Below are 25654 nucleotides of genomic sequence, written 5' to 3'. Positions count from 1 at the left end.
TAACAGCTTGCCTGTTACATACTACCCTTCTGGTTTCGCGGACGTCCCTGCAAGGAACCAGCAATAGGTGTTGTTGGAAGTTGTTTAGTGTTCTTGTTAGTTCTAACTTTGAGTGGTCGTCCTTTCTTTCGTGATGACACTACGGATACAGCATCCGGTTTCGCACATGGTGTGAAAGCAGAAGTACGATATACGCTGACAGAGATACCCGAGTTGGCCGGATCAACGACTATGTACCTCGTAGGCAATCTCTGGGCTAGCACAGGGTATGGTCTATCTCGTTGTGGCGTGCACTTTGTCGACCAGTTTTTCCTTCAAAAACTCTGCCTGGAACTGTTGTCAACATAACCTTTGTGTTCATTCCGTTTTTATTCCACCTTCTGCTTCACAGAACCTCTTGTGAGGCTTCGCATGAGAGTCAACCTGTTTTCACGACTTCTTTGGGCATGGCTGTGACCTTCTGATCGACGGGCATTAGGGTTTTGATCAGAATATTCATAGCCACTCCCCCTGCTTTTATCGTTCCCCTCTCTAGCACTGCTTATACTTGTTTGATTCTTGACTCATGGAAGCTATTACTAGACTTTATTGTTTGGCTTGGCATTTTACAACGATGCTGTATGTGATAATATCCTGGTGATCCTGGACTGCGTCGCCTGGCACCGGAAAGTTCAACTCGTTCGTTCCTGCGGAAACGTAAGTCTAGTACTTGCTTGCCTGTCAGAGTAACTCGTGGTTGCCCTTGCACTGGTTGGTGATGAAAGCTTCTTTTTAACAATGCTACGGGTTTTGTTACAGAAGAGCATAGATTCAGTTCCAACTGACCAAACTGAGCGGTTGTCGCTGTCGTTTCAGGATTACAGGTCGGACACTGCGCTCTAATTACCCCTGGATATCCACATCCATAGCAGCTTACAGGTCGCTGTTCATCCAGGCTGATCATGGGAAGTGTCTGTTCATCTGCACGAAAGGTCTGTGGAATCACTGGTTTTGATGACGTTTATGGATATTTCCTCTGTGTTTGTTTTCGACGACCCCCGACATCGTACTGCTAATTGAATTTCTTTGTAAAGGTACTCCTGGCATCTTCATACACGTCGAGTTTCTCAGCTAGTTCCAATGGGAAGATCAACATGGCCCATACATTGATGAAATGTTCTTTCACTTGTGGAGGACACTTCTTCATCTGATCAGCTATGACTAGATTAATCAAGTCCTCGAATGTTGTAACCTTAACTTCTGTTAACCACCCTTGTTTTCAACTCAAAATAAAAGTTATGCCATGAACTTTCTGAGTAGTTCTGATGCTCTACAAAAAGTTGTCAAAATCTGTCCGCATGTAGCTTAAATCGCTTTAACAGCAGTTCCTTGACATACCGATAGTCCTTGAACTTCTCGTCAGGCTCCCTGCACAGATCCTAGCCACCTCCTTCAGTAAGCTGTTGATGAGATACGTAATCCACAATTTTTCCGGAATCTGGTGTAATCCCATGTGTCGTTCGAACAGGACCAGAAACAATGAAATGTCATCCGATGATTCAAAACGCAGACACTTGAAAGTCCCGATTTGTCACAGCCGGTCGAACGGAAGCTTGCCACTTCTCCGTTTCTATGCTCAGTCTCTCAAATTCGAACTGCATTTCTGCTCGCTGGTTCCTCTCTTCGGCTTCTTGTCGAATTCTCTTTCTCTTCGGCATCTTCCCGTCAAATCCTCTCCTCTGTTTCTTCTCAAATTCTTTCTTCTGCTTCTTCTTGTCGAATTCTCTATTCTACAAGGGTCTGTAGCACTCTTTTTGCGAAGACCTCGTCGTATTCTTTACTGGATGTAATAAGTTTCTTCAGCTCTATCACTTTCATTTCGGGTTTGGTAGGTTCGCCCATCTCTTCGGCAAGGCGATGGAGTTCGTCTTTTCGATATTTTGCTAAATATGCCATTTTCACTCACTTGCTACCTAATTAGGATGTCCGCTTAGCTAAAACACTCACGCGTCTATTTTAAAACGTTGGGCTCCAATGTGACGATTGGTGAGGTGTATACAAAGCGACGAACATGAAGCATTCCTTTATTTTGCATTAACCTGCGAAACACACAACCCTTCATCGGTTAAAATCGAACTCCTCGAGAATGTCTTCGTCTCTTGATACAACTCAAATCTCACATATCTCGTGAATAAAAGTATTGCTGTACATCCTTGTTAACAGTTTGCCTGTTACAACTTCAATTTAAATTTTCAGGTTTTCTATAGACTTCTCAAGTGATATTGCTTGTATACAAATTTTGATAGTACTTTGTATGTTGTTAGCTAGATTTAATTGTATATTCAAACGGTCATACGATTTTGTTATTTGCGTATATGAATAAGTTTTTGTTCAGAGATCAGTAGGCATTTGAAAAAAATTAACAAATGTTTCTTGTAATATCTGCAATATACTACGGTTCTCTTTGATTTTTTTTTTTTTCAATTAAAAAAATTTTTTTGAGCTGTTAGTGATATGCTGTATTCTATATTATGATACTCTCTATACAATACAATACAAATACAACGCCACAACAGGCAAATTGCCCAACGAGGTGGCTGACTTAAGAACATCATGGATCCCCTACCTACTACTACTACACCACACATGCACCCCCCCCCCCCCGCGGAACCCCCCAACGAATCGGTACATGTGGGAATGTGCGTGTGCGTGTAGTGCAACCTGACGTAAAGTTTGTTTCTGTGTAATGCTTGTTATGTGTAGTGCTGTCATCTGCCCCCAGTTTTACTAACTATGAGTGAAGTGTTATGGTTGAATGATTTACCGTTGTAGGACTGTTGCTCTCTGTGGCGAGACTTTTTAACGGGGAGATCGGCTCGCATTTGCGCCTTGAAGTTGGGAACCACAGAAAACCAACTTCAGCCGACCACCACTGTGGGGTTCGAACCCGGATCCTCGCATCACGAGTCCGGCACTATAACCACTCGACCACCACAGCGGCTCTATAACAATATTGGTCTCTAGTCCCAATGCATAATGCTAATACATTCCATCTGTAATGATTTATAACAATACTGTCATTTATAACAATTGTCACTAATAAAATAAAGATCTAGTCACTTAACATTTTCATGTAGGTGTATCGTCAGGGCTGGGGTTAGGAATTTCTTGACCTGGTGCAAAAAATTTTATGTAGTGGTTCTTTGACTAATAAACTTTTCGAGTTACGACATAAATCTTTAAGAGGGAAAAACATTGTTCAAGAAAAACCCATTTTTCTTATTTCAGGAATGTGTTGATAGTTGGGATTGTAATCAAAGAGCCAGAAATTTTTAGGCACTAAAAATAGTTGAAGTAGGCAGGCAAAAAGGCACTAAGAATACCTAAAATAGGAACTAAAAAGGCATTTAATTTACAGAAAGAAATATAACTGAAAACTAAGGTATTAAGGGTCCAAAAACTACCTGAAAAATTGGTTGCACTTAATCTCTCTACTGTTTCAACTAGAGTTTATAATAATTGCATTACTATCCAGGTTAAATTGATTTCAAGCCTAAAATAAAGTATTTGAAGTCCCTCAGGTCAATTCCAGGGCCACCATTACTAGATGTAGAGCCCAAAGAGAAAAATTATCTGTAGAGCTTCTTCAAATTGTGAATAATTCTTTTTTATCTGATGTATTTGGAATAATCACTACTGTTTCTATATTTGAAACATAGCTACCTTTATTATATTATAGTAAAAAAATATATATTTTTTTAATATTCCCACATATGCGGGACTCCTCCAAGCATGGAGCCCTGTGTGTCCATATCCATCATACACCCCTGAGGGCGACTCTAATCAATTTAGTTGAATACCAAAAAATATGTAATACTACTTTATATTTGCCTCTGGTGACAGAGGCCCACTGTAGCCCCTATACAGTTCACCTCTGGCTACAAGGTCCCCACTGTAGCCTCTTTATAGTTTGCATCTGGTGACAGAGGCTAACCCTGGTCGATTGGGCTTTGGGTGCAGGGCACCCCCAACCTGAACTTTGATTTTTTTTTTTTTTTTTTTTATTGTGGTTTTTGTTGAAGTAAAGGAATCAATTACTGGCACTCACAAAATAAAAAACATTCTGAAACGCGTTTGAAAACTATTTGAAAATGTAGATTAATTTAAAATTACTACAGTATATTGCATTTAACGTTCCCACTTAGAAAGTTTTCTTGCTTAGTACGACTTTTCGTAGTACTAACCCTCACTAACACTTCTGAAATTTCCTGTTTTAAGTGTTTCCCCCATGCCTACAATGTTTTTCATGACAAGTTTTTGAAAACTCTATTGTGGGATTCACTGTATATGAGCTCTTCAATGTTATTTTACTTGTTTAAAACTAAGTTTCTTGTCACTAATAAAATAAAGATTGCAATCTCAATATTTGAATATTCAAAAAGAGACTCTGGTATAGGCTGTCGAGTATTAACAACACCTAGGTGCAATCAGCCTAAATCCATGGGTGGAGATACGGGGGAGGGGTAATGCTCCCCCTTACAACCAGTGACGGAGCTGACTGATTTAATGCATATGTATGAATTTGTATCATCCTCATGTCCTTTCCCCAGCCATTCATGTCTATCTCCGCCTATGCCTAAACCTCAGATATAATTTATTTAATAGTAAGCCAATACATTGTCATATTAGAAATGAATTATCAGGGCTGCAGACAACGTAGCTCACATCCTAAATTTTCAGACGTTTGCGCTCTTGGATGTTTCTATGCATGAACTCTCTATTCATGAAACAATATCTCTTATGTTGATACTGTACTAGGTGAATAATCAGATTGAGAAAAAAAAAATCAGAAATGTCTTGTCTTTTTTTTCTAGTTAAGTAGTAAAAATTGTCAAAATGTAAAGTTTACACATTGTATATCCGTCTACCAGAATAGATAAATGATTCAGATGGTGATGTTTTATGTAAGCCTCCCTAGGGAAACATGACAGTTCAGAGGTTCCCTGGAAGGCATGCAATTAACACTCCGGAGAGCAGTCGAAGTTGCCTCGCTTCGGGAGGGTGATCTAAAGATGTCCATGCTATAGACCAGATGGTAACTCCAACCAAAAGGGCAGTTTTCAAGGAGAAAAAATCACTAGATTTCTTTTGTGGTGTTCCTTTTCATTTGATGCCCTAGTTTTTACCCTTGGTTTATATTGTCCTGTTATTCCGGGATGGGATTACTGAGCCATTAGCAATTTCCTGCTACATACTGCGCCGTAACATTTGATTTTCCGAGAAAATTTGGTGCTTTTGCACCAATCGAAGTTCTTTGAAATTTTTCCCTCTTTAACTTTTGCTCTTGATGACGTCATTTGAGTTGTACTGTGATGTCAACCTCGGCTTTGCTACTGTAACTTATAGAAAAACTTTGTGTATGTTCCGGTTTTTTTTATAGAATTCATCAAGATACCGGTCTTGCCAAGGTTTCCTGCATTTGGGTGTGAACATAGCGCATCCGTATTTCAGATTCCAAACACCCGTGTCATCTCCGATTGATTAAAAAACCGAATTTCAAGCTAAAATAGTTTGGATTTTTAACCAATCAGAGATGACTCAGGTTTTTGGAATCTGAAATACGGACGCACTATTTATGCGACCTTTTGAATTTTTTGTACAATGGGAGACAAGGGAAAAAAATGGTACAGACACCGTACACCACCATAGTGACAAACCATCCAAAGAAGGTAAACTCAAACCTTGTATAATGTACAAAAGTTAAAATATAAAACTACATTTCAAAAGGTGTATAAGCATGTGTAAAAAAACCCTAGAATTTCAGGAACTTCTGGTGCCAGCCCTGCCTGCTTCTGCCTATCCCCAGTTACGGTTCAGTTTTCAGAATCCCAGCATCTTTTCTTTCTTTATTTTTCAAGTCAGCATTTAAAAAATGTTCTGTGAAGTGGACCAACAACCAGCTGCTTGTGCCAAAAATCCTTGATTTTGCAAATGTTTTTTTTTTAAATTGAGAATGCATGTTATATTCATACTATTCAGTCTTCAGCTACTGCATTGTGTGCTTTTCTGCACATTGTTTTCTCAACGGTATCTTAAGGCGTTAAAAGCTCGCTCCCTTCTCTGGAATATAAAAAACCAACTGCGTAGGAAATGCCTCACATTTTTAAAAGTATTAGTAAATGTGCGAGGATTCCTTTATCCATAGGAAGGCTTTTAACAGCTGGCTGATAAGATGTGTTTAGAAAAGAGAGAATTCTACTGCCCTTACAGATAATTGAATCCATGTAGTCTCTCTTGCCGAGAGAATGCCCTAGACCAGTGGTTCTCAACTGGGGACCATATGGCCCCAGGGGGGCCACGGATGAAAATCTCGCAAAAGGGGAGCCATGGCTACTGATACGGGGGCCACGAAGAAGTTTATGAAATTAAATTTTTTTAGTCACTCTGACTAAAAAAATTTAATTGCAAACAAAATGCATAGAATAGCATACCTATAGAATATCTTTTTCGCAAATTTTCCCCTATTCAAGTAACATTAACATGAGGAAGAAAATAAAATAAGTTCATGTAATCTTGGTGGTTTTACGACTTGGGGGGGTGACAGTAGGCCCTGACACAAACTATTAGAACAGTTTTAAGCAAATAGAGTAACTGTAAACACAGAAAATTGTGTGTGTTCGAAGACTTTTCATTCAAAGAGGGCTGCCATAAAGAAAGCGGACAAAGATTTGTTGACCATTCATTGACATTCTTTTGAGTGCTGGTAGTAAATGGAATCCAAGAAGTCTGAGTGAAAAATGAAAGCTTGTAAAAAAAAAAAAACCCATCGTTCTCATGCAATTACAGACGGATAGCCATCTAGTTTAGCACAAAGCTATCTACAGCAGTGGCCTGATGGGGAATATATTTATAAAAATCGAATAAAGAATGATTGCTCTGGGGTATTTTTTTATGAATTATGAGGGGGGAGCCAATTCATTGCCTTTGCTAAAAACAAATAAAGTCGAATTCAGTTATAATGAACTCCAAGACACCAAATCACACATACATGAGGAAAAATACCCGCGAAATTTAATTTTTTGAAACTACATTGCTGTATAACTATAATTGCATAAAATTACTATTGTTTCAATCGCAAGTGTTCATATGCCATTCCTTTCAATTTAACAGGAAAAACGTAATTTTGAACATATTTAAGACGGTATTAACGTCATTTGGTTTGCTGATTGTTGTCTATATGCAATCCAAGAAGATAAGGTATTAGAACTTCTCTCTTCTAAGATTAACACTACACCTTTTTAAAGTTTTTAAATCGATACTGCAATGCTTCCTATTAATTAACTGACCTACTACTTAAGCCTGCTGCTGGCCTACTACTGGCCTTTGACCTCTGAAGGCCAAACACACCCTGCTTCCCATCTCATTGAGATATCGAAGCGTTCCCGGAGGATGGGTATGTCTGGAAATTTTATTAGATATCTTCAGGATAATAAATAAAAATATTACATATAGTTTGCACATATAAATTTACACATAATCAATGTCCGTCAATGGACGGATCATAATATGCGGAGGAAAAAAAATCAACTATAAAATCTACATCATAATCTTCCGAAAGTTCTTGATTCCATCCGAAGATGAACTAGCATCTATGCGCTCTAAGCAGCGTCCCTTGACACTGTGGTCATAGCCTTGTTGAGGTATAATATATATAATCTCAATTTTTTTACAAGTTGATCAGACATTCATCACTACGAAATGTCGATAGGCGCCTACCACTGGCCTGCAACATCCCAAATAATTTCAATGCAATTTTCCTATCTTGCAAGAACAATGTTGTGGACATTAGAAAAAAAATTCTTAAAGGGCGTATGACCACATTTAAATTAATTTAAATCCATTTGAGACTCACTGCGTCTGCTGATTTCTCAGAAAAGTGCAATAAATTCTCACGTAAGTCTTCACTTTGAAGTGTCAGTAACCGGCTGAATGCATCTCTTTGTATCTGTCAACCTAAAATTTATGGTTTTTAGTGTTGATAATACACATGCAAAACCAATTCAGCGACGCGTTTTCACAATCTGCAAAAACCTCGTGGATTTGATAGTTTGAAATGATGTCTAAATGCCAAAGATTTGGAGAGTTCGAATCAAAATGAAATTGTCAAATTATTTAAATTGTTCTTCGTATAAATGAAATATTTTAATATTGAAAGCTATACATAGAGATTAATCGTGACCGTATAGTCAAACGTCTCATAAATGTGAAATTTTGTCATAAAACAGAGTGAGGCGCGAATCCCCTTGCGCACAAGTGGAATTTCGAGGCATTTACGCACAACCGAGCCCCTCTTGGTCATTTTTCTTTTTTTCTCTCCACCCCTGTTTCCTTCCTAAATTTATAAAGGTAAAAAGGACATAATCATTATAAAAAGGACTGTTTTCAGATCAAATTGCTGAAGTTCAATTACTTTAGTGCAAAAATGTCAGATTTTTTTCGGGGGGAATACAGTCAAACCCCATTATAATGAACTCCAAGATACAGGAGAAATCACTTCGTAATAACGAAATTTCGTTACAAAGGAATTCCAAATTTTTATATTGTATCTATGTAAACTTACCCGGGGATTAGAAAAGTTTTTGCTAGAACGATATTTTTCCTGTTATAACGGTATTCGTTAAAACGGGAGTCGACTTTATTTCGTCTCAAACTATTTACATGTATATGCAGGCTCATGGGTAACAGGACGTATGGCACTTTACTGGCGTGCCGTTAGTCTTAGAGACATACCCAACTAGAAAAAGTATCCAAATCACGTGTCCAACTCAGATATGTCTTTCATGTTGTAAGGGGTTGTATAGTTATAAAGTAATAAAAACTTTTTATACCATCCCCGTGTGCCAAAGAACCCAATTAAGACGTTGTTGCTGTCTTTCCCGATGCCAACTAAAATAATTTCACGTTTGTAAGTGCAATATTCACCGAGATATGCAAATTCGAAAAATTGAGGAAATTTAGGAAAAAACAGCAACGGATATAAAATGGTTTCCCCGTATTTAATGCTGTTTTTTTCCAACTTTCTTCGAATATCTCAGTGAATATTGCACTTAGAAACGTCAAATTTTTTTGTTGGAGACCGGGAAACAATTTTCACATTGGGTTTTGGGGCACAGGGTGTTCGCATAAAGAGTTAACATTTTTATTTTAATAACCATGTAACCCCTGGCAACATGAATCAAATATCTGAATACTACACATTATTTGAGTACTTTTTCCAACTGGAAGTATACCTCTAGGACCAATGGTTCGCCAGCAAAATGTCATATGCCCCGTTACCTATGCGCCCTGTATATTAAATATAGTACGGACTGTTATGTGAAATATTGCCCTGTGTTTAAGCCAACTCGCACGTTGCTTTGTCCGCCTGCGAGAGAGCGGCCACATTATGAACCAAAAAGCCACTTGAAGGCAGCTTGTCATCCAACGAAATATCAGATTTTCACTGTATCAAAATTGAAGTCAACAAACTGATAATTTTCTTATTTGAAAATCTGGTTATTTATATTTTCCGATGGGCTTGAAATCCTGATAATGAATCATTATGTTCACATGAACAGTTTTGTCACTGCGTAAATGGTTTTTCTGGAATGAATGGTTCAAACAAATAAAAAAGTTTTCGCACGTATTTTAGTTCATTTTTTGAAATTCATAGTAGGGCTACAACATGAACCAATATCCTTGATACATGTATTATTGTTGAAAACGATGTGAAAGGTTGAACTTTTCAATTGTGATTCATTTGTGTGGCTACTTCCTCATTATTACTTTTATCCGCATGAAGATAATAAAATTAATAAAGCTGTTTGCTACCACTTTTTGCGATTTTTATTGCAAAAAATTCTTCAAACATATGTACAGCTGCTGTGGTGGTCGAGTGGTTATAGTGACGGACTCGCGATGCGAGGATCCGGGTTCGAACCCCACAGTGGTGGTCGGCTGAAGTTGGTTTTCTGTGGTTCCCAACTTCAAGGCGCAAATGCGAGCCGATCTCCCCGCTAAAAAGTCTCGCCACAGAGAGCAACAGTCCTACAACGATAAATCATTCAATCATAACACTTCACTCATAGTTAGAAAAACTGGTGGCAGGTGGCAGCACTACACATGACAAGCATTACAGAGAAACAAAAAACTTCACGCACATTCTCGCATGTACCGATTCGTAGGGGATTCCGCGGGGGGGGGGGGGAGGTGTAGTAGGTAGGGCCTCCAAAAAATGGCTCGGGATCCATGATGTTCTTAAGTCAGCCACCTCGTTGGGCAGTTTGCCTGTTGTGGCATTGTATTTGTATAAGAATGCGTATTTTGGAAGTTACAACTGACATTTCTCAATGAAACCATAATCATTTACAAACAAAAAAAAAACTAATTTGGAAATAATACAAATATCATCCAGTACAGTAACTTGATGACATTGTGCCATCTTCAAGCGCAGTCTACATTGACTGAAAATAATTTTTTTTTTTTTTACTGTATTCTGTTTGTTTTGCTTTTTCATTATTTTCATAAATTAAAAATTAATCAAATTCAAACATTTTATATTTCAGACAATATAAAATGAAGTATATCTTATACTTCAGACAATTTTTGAATAACTATCTTCTAATGGAAAAACGGGGGGGGGGGGGGAGGAGTAGAAAATTATTCATCTTCGCGAGGGGGGCCACAGGAATGAGAAATGGGTGAAAGGGGGCCATGGACAAAAAAAAGGTTGAGAACCACTGCCCTAGACCACTAGACTAGAAAGACAATGAATATCTCAATCTTTCCTTGGAGCTTGAATGTGCACTGTATGGGACTGTACATGGACAGTTGAACCTAATTCAGGCCAAATTGACAATTGCTGACACTGCCACCAGATGGTGACTTATCCAAGGATGTCACTTTCCGCTATCCACACGAAGGTTTTCTTACCGCCTCCATCAGCTGCTAATAATGATTTGCAAAATAATAAGGATGTAGCAGTATCACATAATTCACAATTTTTTATGTCCATGATTAAATCAATTTTAAAAATCTGCATCCAATATAGGCTTCAACACATCAGCGATTATAAACAAAAAGTAATTTTTTTTTTTAGTATAGACCAAGTGACATTAATTTAGTTCTGAACTTTTTTGTGGTAGCATTGGCAGCACTAAGCATCATAGGCAGAGATAGACTTGGAAGTCTGAGGGGGCCACGATCTCAATTCATATATACATTATATCAGCCGACTACACCTTTGACGCAGGGAGGCAATGCCCTCACACATCCCGTATCTCCACCCATGCTAAGCATGTAAGATGTCTGTGGTCCACAACCCGTTAATGACTTGGGTAATATGCTGACATCAAAACCACTATCAACTAAAAATTGTAAGCATGATTTTCAATCATTAACAAATAGACTGTGACTAAGCCACCTCTGCACATGAAGCGATTCTTTGGCAAGTGAGTAACGATTCTACTTTCCCTCTCCCTCCTTTCTTGAGTAAATGAGTTGGGGCTGCCAATGGTGCAATTGTTTAGCGATTTCTACGCATTGTGATTGCCAAGCAAGTGGTGTTTTGAGCGGCGTGGAAAGAAGTACAATCCTAATATCATCATCCAAATCGTCTGGAAAAAATGGAGGCATTCAATCTGAAATTTAAAAATGTAATCTTTTTTACTTTAATGATTTAATAAATGAATCGAGAGAAAACCTAACAATTTCCTTATTTCATTTTCCGAAAATATTTTTAGAAATCGTAGCCCTTTTATTATAGTAATACGTTTAAAAATAAATGCAGAAGAACCTCGATAAGTGACTACCCTGATACCTCGACATTTGTGATGACATTCTCATAGTTGCAGGGGTGGGAACTCTGCACCAATTGCGCCGCACTGCGCCAAAACTAATATCTTGCGCCATCCTGCTCCAATAGCGTATTTTCGCATTTTTCTGCGCCAAATAGCGAATTTTGGTACAGTATGCCCGGAATTTCGGAAAGGACGCCAAAAAAATTTTGTTCCTGCCAGCCACGAAACGTTTCTTTACGAGAAGAGCGTGTTTTATTCCACTATACTTAAACTATCGGCCCCTGATCGGGCTTTCCATCGCGAAACCCCGATATTGTCCGTGATCGTGGAACTGAAGATGGTTTGCAATGCCTTTCAGCTTTAAAGTGCAAATTCGAGTGTTTCCGTTTAAAAAAAAAATTCGTCACTGGAAGCAGCAGAAATTACTGTAGTCGATTGTCATTGTGTCAAATCCCGATGTTTCGTGAAAAACATTTTCATTCTGGGAGTAAAAAGCGCATGTCCGCCGAATTACGAATGTTAGTTTAGAAACTTTGCCGAATAACGAGCGTTAAATCGTCAATATCGCCAAACAACGAGCGTTAAATCGTCAATATCGCCAAACGAGCGTTAAATCGCCAATCTCACCAAATAACGAGTGTCAGATCGCCAATCTCGCCAGATAATGAGTGCTGAATCGCCAAACATCGAGTGATTCTTCCGAAATTCTCTCCCATTATGCAACAATTTCTTTCCAAGTATAAAAAAATTAAAAACTTATAAAATTTTTTTTAGCTCATTTGAAGTGCTGTTGTTCAAGGCAGCAAATAGTGCCATCAGTAAGCAAAAATCATCTTAAATAGACGGGTGCAAAAAATTTTATGGCAGCCGCTCTTTCAAACAAGGTGTCAAAAGCCTAAAACACCAAAAACAAGCTGACGAAAAGATTTTTAACAAAAGACAGTGCAGTTTTATTTTGAAAAGGGTTGAGGGTTAACGAAAATATTCTTGTTAATTTCACTGTTCCAATTTATAAATATCTGCTCTGAATCCCATATTTTTCTGTTCCAAAACTGCTCAAAATCCCGAATTTGCTGCTCCAAAACTGCTCTGAATCTTGAATTTTGCTGCTCTGAAATGGACTTAGTCACTTCCCACCCCTGTAGTTGGCATAATACTAAAATTGGAAGGGGGAGAAAAATCTATATACTTAACATAAGATGTCTGAACCCTGTTTAAGTCAACTAAAATTTGTGCTATTATCACCATTAATTTTTCAAGTTACCTGTGTTTTGACCAAGTCTATAAAGTTTCAAAACTTTGCTCTCTCGTATTTAAAAATTTCTTTTGTTTCATTGTTTTTACATGCAGTGATGTCGGAGCTGAGAGTGATGTGGGTGCTCGAGCACCCACAATATATTATGTGGCAAGGGTCTGAGTACCTACAGAATTCATTGAATTATTAATATTTGCTATGTAAAGTTATATTTATCGAGCACCCGAAGGTTTGAAACACTTCTGAATATGGGAAAAACATTTTATGTAGCACGCTCGGAAAAACAAAGGAAAATACTGTATTAGGCAGGGAATGGATGGAAGTGATGGCGGGAAAATAGGAAGAGCACAGGTGCAAAGGCGAAAATCAGCAAGTTTGCTGCGGAAAAAATCTGCCCATTGGTGGATAGCAATCACATAATCACCCAATATCGTTGGAATTTTTTACCACCATCGCTCTTGCCTTTCCGCTTGACTCACTCACCAAGAAATCTGTGTGCTGAGGCTCTTAAAGTCATACTTTTTTGGCCTGGGGTCACCATATCTGAGACTGGGGGTTTACTAGTTAAAATAACTACAGTTTCACACATACTCTTACTCTATTTATTGCCATATTCGTAATGTTACCAGCAAAGGTGCAATCATCGACCACCGCTGTTCTACTCTATCACTCACTCTGGGGCCCTCTTGGGAGTGATACTTTGAGGTTCGAATTATCCAAAAATTTTGACAACTGATTTTTCAAGGGTTTCACTTCAGATGTTATATCAAGTTGTAATTGCAAAGAGTCCACACTTCCAACTTCTGAACATTTGGAAGAATTGAAATTTATGTCAAATACTCTATGTGCAAGATCAAGATCTGACAACCTCTCATTCAAAATACAAATACAATGCCACAACAGGCAAAATGGCCAACAAGGTTGCTGAGAATAGATAATAATGAATGACATTGCCATATGTAAAGGGGGGGGGTGGTCTAAACCCCCTCAAGCCAAAATTAGTGTTATTTTGCTGAAAAAAACGTAAACACCCATGAAAAGAAAAAAAATTTAACTCTTCCCCCTTTAGAAAATTCTGCGTATCCTATGCCAAGTGAACTGCATTTGGCATATGCGAGAGCCATATATTTTCCAAAACACTATGAGAAAAATTCGAACCAGCTAGGTCTGTCATTCTTTGGAGCAGTGCTAAAAACCTTCAATCACCTGAGAGAATTCCTGAAGCAAGGTTCAAATTTTAAAAGATTCGGACACCCCAAATGTCTGAATTAGAAAATCTTTAATTACTGAGTAGGGACTTTCTGGATCCAGATTACTGATCAAATCAGAAATCGTAAGTAAAATTTGCTGATTTAATATTTCAATCATGCTACAATATTCGGTAGTCTCTTTAGTGATCTCCTGATAATTTGAAATTTGCCTCAATTTGGCAAAATACAATGGATTTTTGATCCAAAAATTCAATAAACACGAGATAATTTTACTAACATCACATGAGATGTTTCTGTTTGAGTTGCGATACAACTAGCATTAGACATATTGCAGATAATCCCAAATACAAACAAAACTACAGACATAATTGAATTTATAAAATTTTATTATTGCATTTTAAAAATTAGGTGTATAATCATATGCAAATTAAAGTTAAAAAAATTGTATAAGTATATGCATACAAAAGCAATTTGCAGTTGGATGACACCAAAAAGAAAAACATCGTAATTATAGTTACCATTTCTCTGTGTTCCGCATTACAATTCCGGTCTTGAATAATCCGCTGCAAGAACTAGAGGTCACCAGATTTCTTGTTGTCGATGTAAGCCAGGTATCTCATGTGGATAGGTGCTCCCAAATAGGATCCTTATAGACGATATCAGACATGATTAAGTGTGTTTATCTTTTACGAATGGATTAAGGCACTCATGGGAAGATGAATGACACAGTGGTAACAATTAACAGTTAAACATGATTACTTTAGAATTTAAGATATGTTACATTCATAGCCACATTAGGCACATTGCTTGGCAAGGTAGGTGATAACTATATATACCTATTAACTATGGATGTAAATTGAAATTACAGCAACCCAACATGAAAGGAGCAAAAGAAATTTGGGAAACTAAAATTAGAAAAAAAACCACTAAGAGAAGAACATACACTATCCATAGAAAAGAAATACAGTTGTCTTGTCTTTAGGTAATCGGTACTCACATACCTATATTGGTGATACAAGGGAACCTCTCGATAACACACCCTTGGGATCAAAAATTTTTTTCTGTTAACAGGAAATGTTTGTTAATGGATAATAAAATACATTCAAACCTCTTGATGTAATTTTAAAAAGTTGTCCCTTAAGGAAGGTGATTACTAACTGGGAGTGTCTGTTATGGGAGGTTCCATTGTTAAACATAATTTTAACTCATTTTGTTGTAAAATGAGAATTTGTATCCATATTGAGTTTTAACAATGTTTGCATATTTTCCAGACTTAACGATTCATCGTATGAAACGTGCATTGGACGAATCTACAGCAAGAGAGATAATCACTTTGAAAATGGAAATTCAACAGATTATGAAAGGTTATTTTTAACGTTTCTTTTCAGCAATTTTTAAGATTTTAATGTTGATAAAAATTTGGTTATATTGAAAAGTAGAATCAATTTTCAGGAACTGGAACTTTTTGTCTTGCTATTTAATTAAATACTAATAAAAAAGAAAATAAAATACAAAAAATTATTATTTGTATCATTAAATCTCCTTTCTCTAAGAGCCAGATTATGTAGTTAAAATCTGTGTCCTTAAAAACGAATGGATAATTGTGGTGTATCTACACAATTAGATGCCCTTCCAGGCACCTTGGGTCCATGCTCTTAGTTCATGGTCCATTCTTTGTCAAAATAAGCCTAATATAGACATAATAATGTTCTTTCACCTGCAAGAATGCAAATGCACTATTGTAAGATGGCCCCCCACCCCCATCTTTAAAAATGGGAATTTTCAATATTTCATATAGTGATAAGCAAAGACACTCTCTACTTTTTTAATGCATGGACCTTACCCGCAGAGAGAGAATCAGATGCATAGATTATCCGATATGATTTTCAAAAGAAAATATGTCAACTGTAGGCTGTGAATTTCAACTACACTGCTCAAAACAATTAGGGGAGCACATGGTTTTAACAAAATTACGCAAAGATGTATACCGATAAGTAACATAAAATGAATCATCCATAATTTAAAGCCTAGCAGGAAACCGAAGAAGAAAACTTCATATGCAAATCAAAGTTCATGACGTCAAAAACCAGAAAAAGAAGATAAGGGCAGAAATCGGGATGTTGCAGAAACGTCTGTTTTACTGCCGTAACTGTGAAATTCGATTGCGCAGTATTTTTTTTTGAGACAAGGTGACTTGAGGATGTCTCAACAACGTGATTTACCAGAATCCATGGCATGGCGTGTTATAGGCAGACTGGAATCCGGGCAAACACAACGTAGTGTCGCGGACGCTGTTGGAGTCGCCAGAAGTGTTGTTGCAAGGCTGTGGAATCGATTCCAAGAAACAGGAAATGTTAGACGTCGACCAGGGCAAGGTCGGCCACGCACCACTACAGCAACTGATGACCGGTATGTACGGTTAACAGCCCGTCGAAACAGAACAAAGAATGCTACGCAGCTGCAAAGACGGTTGCTCTTGGCAACAGGACGAAGGGTGTCCAGCCAAACAGTACGTAATCGGCTTCATGAGGGAGGGCTCTATGCACGAAGGCCAATGGTCTGCATTCCGTTGACCCCACGCCACCGTGCGGCCTGAAGAAGATGGGCTGCTGAACATCGAGATTGGGAGCAACATGATTGGAGCCAAGTGCTGTTTACAGACGAGTCCCGATTCAGTCTGGAGTGTGACACCCGACGTGTTCTGGTATGGAGGGACTTGGGCACTCGAAATAACCCCGCATTAGTTCGTGAAAGGTCACAATAGGAGCTGGTTTGGATGGTATGGGGTGGAATCAGCATAGGCGGACGTACAGACCTGCATATCATTCGGAATGGCACTTTGACGGCCCGAAGGTATGCAGACGAGATACTGCGACCTCATGTCATCCCTTACGCTGGAGCCATTGGAGATTCCTTTGTTTTCCAGGATGATAATGCCAGACTGCATAGAGCTCGTCTGGTGGAGAACATGCTTGAAGCTGAGACAATACAGCGTGTGGAATGGCCAGCGTGCTCTCCTGACCTGAATCCAATCGAGCATGTTTGGGACATGCTCGGATGACGCATTGCTGCGTCACCAAGGCCGCCTGTTACTGTCCGAGACTTGCAGATTGCACTTCTTGAGGAGTGGAACAGTATTCCCCAAAGTCTGATCGATAACCTTATCGCATCCATGGCAAACAGGTGTGCAGCAGTCTTAGCTGTTCCAGGAGACCACACGCCCTATTAAAACTCATGCATTATGTCTAAACAGCACTTTTTTTTATCGTTTACATGTAACCAAATTGTTGCCCTAAATCATCTTTTCATGTTTTTTCCATATTTTCAAAGAATTAAAACTTAATTCCAAATTTTTTTTACGTCTTTTTTTTGTATTGCGCATTGATACGCGTGTACTATCCATTGTATGCCAATACGTGGTTGTCTCGCATGGTTTTCTTCACTTTTTTGTTTGCTCCCCTAATTGTTTTGAGCAGTGTAGATAGGGGCACCTGAACATCACTTGCCACAGGATGCCCATGATGCTTTTAAGATGGCCTTGGAGTCTATACGTAGCCATGAGGTTGGAGTCCAGTGTGCCTATTGGGAAGTATATTCATGAATCGAGCTTTGATTGTAATCATCACCTGAAGAAAAGCACCCGTACAAGAACTGTGGCTGAAACTGAAATGATTATGAGGCAAAATCATTGAATCACTGTTCATATGAGTTGTCTGTAAATATTGTTACAATATAAAAGTGAAGGTTTTATAATGGCTGGCTATGCCAAAAACATGAGAATTGTAGCTGACCTCTTGGCAACACGTTTAGTAGAATGGCTCTCGTAAATAAAACTGGTGTCGAAGGACGTGCGTTTCCTTGCATAAAGTCATTTATAATTGATGTATCAACCCCACCCACCCCATTGTTTTGAAACAAATATCTCCTGAGTACGAAACAAGCATCCATCCTCAATGGTTTAAGTGAACACCCTTACATGGGTAGGTGTGGCAGGCTGTTATGGTGGCTTGGGACAATCATATTTGTTTTTTTTTTACATTAAATTCACTATAGAAGAAACTTATCGCAAGATCTCAGTCTAAGGAGCGTGCTTCCCGGTTGTGGGTGCCATAGTGAGCAGAGATGCTCACAAGGAAAAAGAACTTTATTCCTACATGAAATGTGTAACTTTTTTCTTAATTGTAGGCTTGTTCTTTTATTTCACCTTCACTGACCTCTTGTTTCTCTGCTCACAGAATTTTAATATCTATGCAAAACGATCAAATAAATGCTTCTTTATACAATACAGGGAATTTTTCTTTGCTCAGCAGAAAACTCTGTACAGGAAAGCATTCATTCTCAGACTCTAAACGTTCATACTTTTCAAAATTATTCACCATGAAAAAATAGTGCTTTTATTAGTTACTTTTGTTGATAAGCAATAGACGGGTAAAAATCAAATTTCATCAGTAAATATGTGCTTTCTAGAAAACATTGGAAATAAGTATACAGTGCAGAGTAATAAATTACATGTGAGAAACACAATGAACTGAAACATGTTCCACCACCTATAAATTAAGAGTAATAATTTTTTGATTGAGATTGGTGACCGGTTTTTGATAAATGCACCTCATAGAAAAAGTCGATGCAGTATGATAATAACAAATAATTTATAAGCAATAATATATATTAGTTAAATTGTCAAGTTTTTCTCAAAATTTTAATAGTTTGTATGTGATAAACTAACATCAGTAAAACGCGCAGAAAGTAGCCTGTGAGTTTATGATCAGAAAAACCTTAGGCCAGAATCTAACTAATACTGGCTTATATTACTTTCAAATTACACAAGACATGGAGGACTATAAGTATATTCTGCACATTTTGTTAACGTTAATTTATCTTATACAAACAGCAACTGTTGAAATTTGAAGCGAACTCCACAATTTAACTAATATTATTGCTCATAAACTATTTGTTAATGTCATATTACATTGACTTTTTTATGCGACTCATTTATCAGAAGCCAATTACTAATTTCAATCAAAGAATTGTAACAATTTTATTTTATACGTGGCAGAACGTGTTCCAGTTCATTGATATTTTTCTCGCATGTAACTTATTACTGTACTGTATACTTATTTCCAATGTTTTCTAGAAAGAACATATTTATCGATGAAATTTTATTCACCTGTTTGTTTACGAATAAAAGTAACTAATAAAGGAACCATTTTTCCATGGCGAATGAACTTTAAAGTTTTTACGTTTAGAGTCTGAGAATGCTTTCCGGTACGCAAAATGTTTTGCCTAGTAGAGAAAAATTCTGTATATTGTACAAGGTAGTATTTTATTTTGTCATTTCATACAGATATCAAAATTTTGTATGTAGAGAAACAACACGGGTCAATGCAGGTGAAGAAAAAAAAAAGAGTATGCAATCAAGAATATCAGTTTTATCAAGTTGATAAATTTCACAAAAAAACATTTTTTTTTTTTCTTATTTTTTGTTTCATCAAGAAATTATATTTATGAACTTCTGGAGCTTTAAAATTAGATGTAAAAAAAATGTCACTGTTTATAAGTTGTTTAGTCATCAAAGTGGCCTGATTTTTTTTTTTTTTTTTTTTTTTTAAAAAGATACTATCTTCTTAAAATTCAAAATAAAGAACAGCTTTGCCAATAGTAATAGAGTAATAATAATAGTAATAGAGTGAAAAAGTTTTCATCTTTTGAAAGCTCTCCAGGTTCCAGGATTTTTGAGGGTTCTGTAGCATTTGATCATGCAGATTTCCAAAAAAGTCATCACGGAACCCTAGACTTTTCCAGAACACCAGTTGGAAACCCATGGTATACAGAATGAAAAGTGCCAGGAGAGTATTATTGTTCACACTAATCTTTGCAAAATGAGTGCTCATTGAGAGAAAACAAAAACGCTATCGAAGGAATTGTCGTAAAAAAGGAAAAATAGCAAATAAAAAAAATTGGCTCAACCCAGTGGTGGGGGGGGGGGGGGGCAAACTTTTTTAGAAGCAGGCCAAGAAACAAAATATTTCGGCGAATAGGACATACTCTGTTAGTTATTCATAATTAGAATTTTTATACTTAGAAATTAAGTGGCGGGATGTGTTTTTTACTTTAAAGACTGTCACGGTTTCATTGCAAATTAGACGCAATGGTTTATCCTTTACAACTACGAAAAAATAAATATAAGTACAGCATATTTATATATTGCATATTATGTTCCTTTTTTTGTATTTGCAAAAGCTTTCTTTTTAAACCAATTTCTATTTAAATTTTCATAACTATATTTTCCATATGTAAAATATTGAACAACCCAGTGTTTTCAAAAAATTCATTCAAGGAAGTTGAAAACTTCCACACTATATAACTGTATTTTAAAATCTGTGGGGAACCAGATAGAATCTCTAAGCATGCTGTAGTCTATTAGGCAATCACTAGCTGAGCTAAAGAGGAAAGACAAATTAGATTAACCAAAGAAAATAATTTGAACACAACATACTCTGCAAAAAAAAAAAACGGCCTGAAAAACTATTAGTTTAAAATCAACATATTTTTGTATAACATACATTGTATGTGCAGGTGATATCCTTACTTTTTCTCACAAAAAAGATGAGAATTTTTTCAATAAAAACTTTTTTGTGAAAATAGTTGTTATTGACAGATGACTGAATTTTTTTTTGAAAATACACTTTAGCATCCTCTGCAGCAATGACCATAACTATTTTGACTAGAAATTTTTGTTAATAAAATCCTATCTTTCTGTACAAATGAAATCATTTGTTTTTTGAATTATTGAATTTTTACCTTTTTGTTGCTTTTGGTCATTTTATAGATAGTTATTCAAGGAAAAAATTTCTCTTGAGTAAAGTCTTCACACACACACTTTGAAAAATGGGCTGCTATCTATCGGTGAAAATATGTAGTCACGTACTCTTGGTAAAATATTGGACTGCATGTATAATTTAAAAAAAAATTTTTTTTTGTTTGATGAAATTTGACCAAAATTTCCGTAAATGTGAAGAAAAATCCTATGCGGATCAGTTCTCCCAAGGATATGGGAAATTTATCATTAGTTACCATCACTGGAGCACGGTTTCTAGTGCATGAGAAGACATAATAAACTATATGTGGGATTCTTTTTTCTCCACCGCTACATCCATAAGTGCAGAGCTATATGGGCCAGGGCACTACTCCTTAAATTCCAAAAACATGAGCTGAACTGGTTGTTTACTTGAATCTCTTGCTACACATTGTAAATAATTCTGCAAATCGAGACCACATATTTGGCTTCAGGATATTTTTTTTCAATTGAACAGTAATAAAATCCATGGGATATATATATTAGTTTTGAGACATTAAATTAACATTCAGATAACTTAGGGCATCAGTTTGAGGCCTAGAAATTGCCATGTGCCTTCTCACCTTCATTATGAGCCACCCTTGATGATTTCATTATTTTCTTTCAAGTTCCTTAAGTTTTCTCAGAAATACTTACTTAGAAATGCTTAAGGGATTTCATTCTATTAATTCAACGTATGGTTGTCCAGTTGAAATGCAGAATTTTTTTTAACTTTATGACAATTACAAATTTATCACATATGCAATTACCAATCATCTTTTTCAATTTCGATAAATTTCAAAACAATCCCTTTTAACAGAAATTAAGCATAATTCCAAAATTAAATTATCAGGATTGATAAATATGGAAGAAAGCTAATAGAAATATTGCTTTTTAACCATTTATTTACCTTGCCCATATGTGATGCATCTACCACACATATTTTGCCATAAAAATTAAAATAAGTGAATCTAGAAAGATATTTTTTTATCATTCTTGTTAATGTTGGTTTTATTCATATTTATCAGCATATGCACAAACATAACCAACATTACTAATCAAATTCATTGTTCTGAAACTTCTGAATAATGCCTGGTAAATTTAAGTTATTTATTAAAGCTTCATATTTACCAAGCTAGAAATTGCACATAATCACTTCGAAATGTAACTTTATACTATATAAACAAAATTTATCAAATTTACCATAATAGTCAGTGATTGTGCATAATCACCATGTTTATGTCACTTACCATAGAAGATACCTATTCCCCTGCATCAGCCAGCATGCCAAGCAATTCAAGTCAAATTTTGGGGAATGTTTAGATATCTTTATTCTAAAAATCCATTGAATTGGTTAAATGCAGACTGTGATACTTTCAAACCTCGCTTTTCCTGGGATGCCGATAACAGACCAGACACCAGCATTCAAAAAGCTGGTGTTCCACGAGTTGTGTGGCGATAAACATGTAGACTTAAGCAGATGTCAAGTTAGCTAGGTTTCATTTGATCTCACTGAATCATTTATGTCATGTACATATATATATATAGTTGAGCAATTCCATCTATAAATCAATTTAAAAAATTATCGGTAATTTTTTTACAAAAAGTTTCCACATCTCATTCTGAAGAGAAGAGCCTGAGTGTATCGAAATATGTTATTTGGGATTTTGCGCTGTGTGATTGCCAAAAGTTAGGGAAACTTTCATTTTTTCAACTTAAAAATTTCAATAAAAACTATTTTAGCATATTCAGCCATCTAATGCTCAAAAATTTGATATATATGCTTATCTGTGACTTTTGTAGTCCACAGGTGGAGTTTCCAGGCTCCAAAAATTGGAAAATATTTATTATTCATGATATGAGGCAGTATTTTTGACCAACAATGAAGCGAAGAATTGTGAAATATAATACAAGTGAAATATTATGAAAATGTATTTACTGGCCAATCCACGGACAATTTCAAAAAATTAGTTGTGATAACGCAATGTAAATTGTAGTCAACTTAAGCAGGGTTTAGCTATCTTGTGTCAAGTTGAAGATTTCTCCCCATTGAATTTTGTGTTAAACCAACCGCAAGAATAATAAATGTCATATATCCGGGTAGTCGAGATTCTACTGTATAATATACTTTACCAGTTTCTATGTGCCTCCTTACTGTTAAATTCTTATTTAAAGTTATTTTATTTCAAAGTTTCTGCCTGTTCTTTTGTTTTTGCTTTTTTTGTCCAAATGAAACCAATTGATTGAATACTTGTTTTTTTCCTTGTAAGTATAGTCCTTATGAGATTTAAATAACTATTTCAAAAATATTTTCAGGAAACTACAGTTCTTTCATGGCTAAAGAAATATTTGAGCAGCCTGAATCTGTAATTAATACCATGCGTGGCCGCGTATCGTTTGACTCTGATTCAGTGGTTCTAGGTGGTATAAAAGACTTTATACCAGAAATAAAGCGTTGCAGAAGGCTGCTTTTAATAGCTTGTGGAACTAGTTATCACAGTGCTGTGGCTGTAAGTAATTCTAGTTTTACATATAATTCTGTTCAGCATAGTCTAATTATTGGTTATTGGACTTATCTTATTGGTTATTGGACATTGAGTCAGGTACAGTCAAACTCGGGTGTAATGATATTGGAAACTAGCTATAATACCCGGTGCTGCCCGGGTTTTCTTCAATAAAGCTTTTTGGATCACATGATATCTTTCTTTCAGGGATATACAAACAGTGTCCAAGCTAACCAATATAGTGACTTCCTGCGGACTCATGGAAGGAAACAAATCTAGATTTAACGAAATGTAGAAATGAATTTTTTTTTTTCCTTTTTTAAGGGGCACTAAGTATTTCAGTCCCCCCCCCCCTGAACTTCAAGTTATCCATCTGCCTATTTCAGCTTCAAAAATGCTTAGTTAAAGCTGTGGAATTTTTTTCGATGTACTTTTTACGGACCCATAATTAATTTTAAAATATCCTAACCCACATGAATTTATGCGGTTGAATATGAAAAGACAATACGGAGATATTAATTTTCATGCTTGAGAAGATATAAAAAGTTGAAACCAATATTATTGCATGAATATCTAATTCAAAAGTAGGTCCGGCTAATTACTTTGTATTTAATCTCCTGGGCTTTGTATATTTTTCTAAGAGAACTCAATATTTCACAAATCGAGAATTCTATACAATTTTTAAAATTTTTGATGTGACAGAAAACACCACCAAATTTCCGCATTTATACAGTAAAATCAGCAATTTTAACACTGATTTGTATGAAGATCACCCTTTTCCTGACCCTCAAAGAGATGCTGATGATGATTTACGTCATTCAAAAAGCCTTATTACTGAGAGTATTGAAAATGTGACAAACCATTATAAAGGCATAAACTATTATGCATATATACATATACTAACAGGATTAGAGAAGTGACAAACCATTGTAAAGGCATAAAACACGTCTGCAACGCATTGCTCTCTCTCTTCCCCCCCCCCCCCCCCGAAGTCACAGAAGAAGGAAAATCAGAATGTTCAAAACCACAGACTTGAGTAATTATATAACGTTTACTTTGGCTTTTAATATTTATGCAAGCCTGCATGGTTGGAAAAAAAATGATGAAGAGGCCAATTTAAAAGTAAGAAGGAGAAACTAGGAAGTTTTCACATTTTTATGAACAATATGATGTGTGCTTTGATTAGATAGTTCTCCCATTTAAAATACCAACGATTTATAAGAATAGACATCTTTTTCTGTCAAATTAGGCTGTACGACACTGATACTTTTTCTGATCCCAAAGTAGCTTTTCCAACTATAAACAATTGAATTTGCAAATGATGCTTGAAACATATACTTTTTGTAATTAAAAGAGTGGCTGTATTTGGATTTTGAACTTTTATAGCTTTCATTGTCATAGACTAAATTTGTTTTTAAAACCTTTTTTTCAGACCAGACAGATATTGGAAGAATTGACTGAGCTACCAGTTACTGTTGAACTGGCGAGTGATTTTCTGGACAGAAATACTCCTATATTCAGAGATGATGTTTGTTTTTTTATTTCCCAATCAGGCATGTATAATTAGCTATTTAAATATAATTTTAAAAAGAATTTTGATCCTGAGTTATCTGTTAATATCAGTATGAAGCTCGATTCAAATCAGTGGTTCCAGATCCCAACTTAATGTACTTAAGAAGGCATATGTGATTTTTTTTTTTTTTTCCAGGAGTCACAAATGTCCAAATTTATCACAAAAAGACTGTCATAATACAAATACAATGTCACAACAGGCAAAATGCCCAACGAGTTGGCTGAGAAAAAGATGCCCATAAAAATATGGATGTCATATATTTCAGAAATATATGACGCTGTTGCTACTTAGCAACATATTCAATAACAGTTGTTTTACATAGCAACATGTTCATTGTTTGTAGGAGTCAAGGTAAAGCATGGCGAGCACTGGGTGAGAATTATTGTGGTTATCAATTAAATATGGTCATCTTTATTGTGAAATAACTTTTGTGTGTGGTGTTTGATTCCATCATATTGTA

The 25654-nt window shown here is 36.3% G+C and overlaps 1 protein-coding gene across 4 annotated transcripts in view; it reads left to right on the top strand.

Moving 5' to 3' along the window:
- The window catches only part of LOC149086558 (glutamine--fructose-6-phosphate aminotransferase [isomerizing] 2-like), a 222453-nt gene that overhangs the window by 159481 nt on the left and 37318 nt on the right, over window positions 1-25654 (top strand). For all 4 annotated transcript variants that reach the window (XM_089256034.1, XM_089256032.1, XM_089256033.1 and 1 more), the window contains 3 exons: window positions 15554-15646; window positions 23434-23627; window positions 25054-25174. In XM_089256034.1, the coding sequence (XP_089112160.1) occupies window positions 15554-15646; window positions 23434-23627; window positions 25054-25174 (408 nt within the window). The remainder of the gene's footprint in view (window positions 1-15553; window positions 15647-23433; window positions 23628-25053; window positions 25175-25654) is intronic.

This window comes from Pholcus phalangioides, unplaced genomic scaffold (assembly GCF_987345545.1).
Source record: "Pholcus phalangioides strain wild (caught in Gottingen) unplaced genomic scaffold, Ppha-v1.0 ptg000004l_1, whole genome shotgun sequence".
NCBI lineage: Eukaryota > Metazoa > Arthropoda > Arachnida > Araneae > Pholcidae > Pholcus > Pholcus phalangioides.
This window is presented reverse-complemented; position numbering and strand designations above follow the sequence as displayed.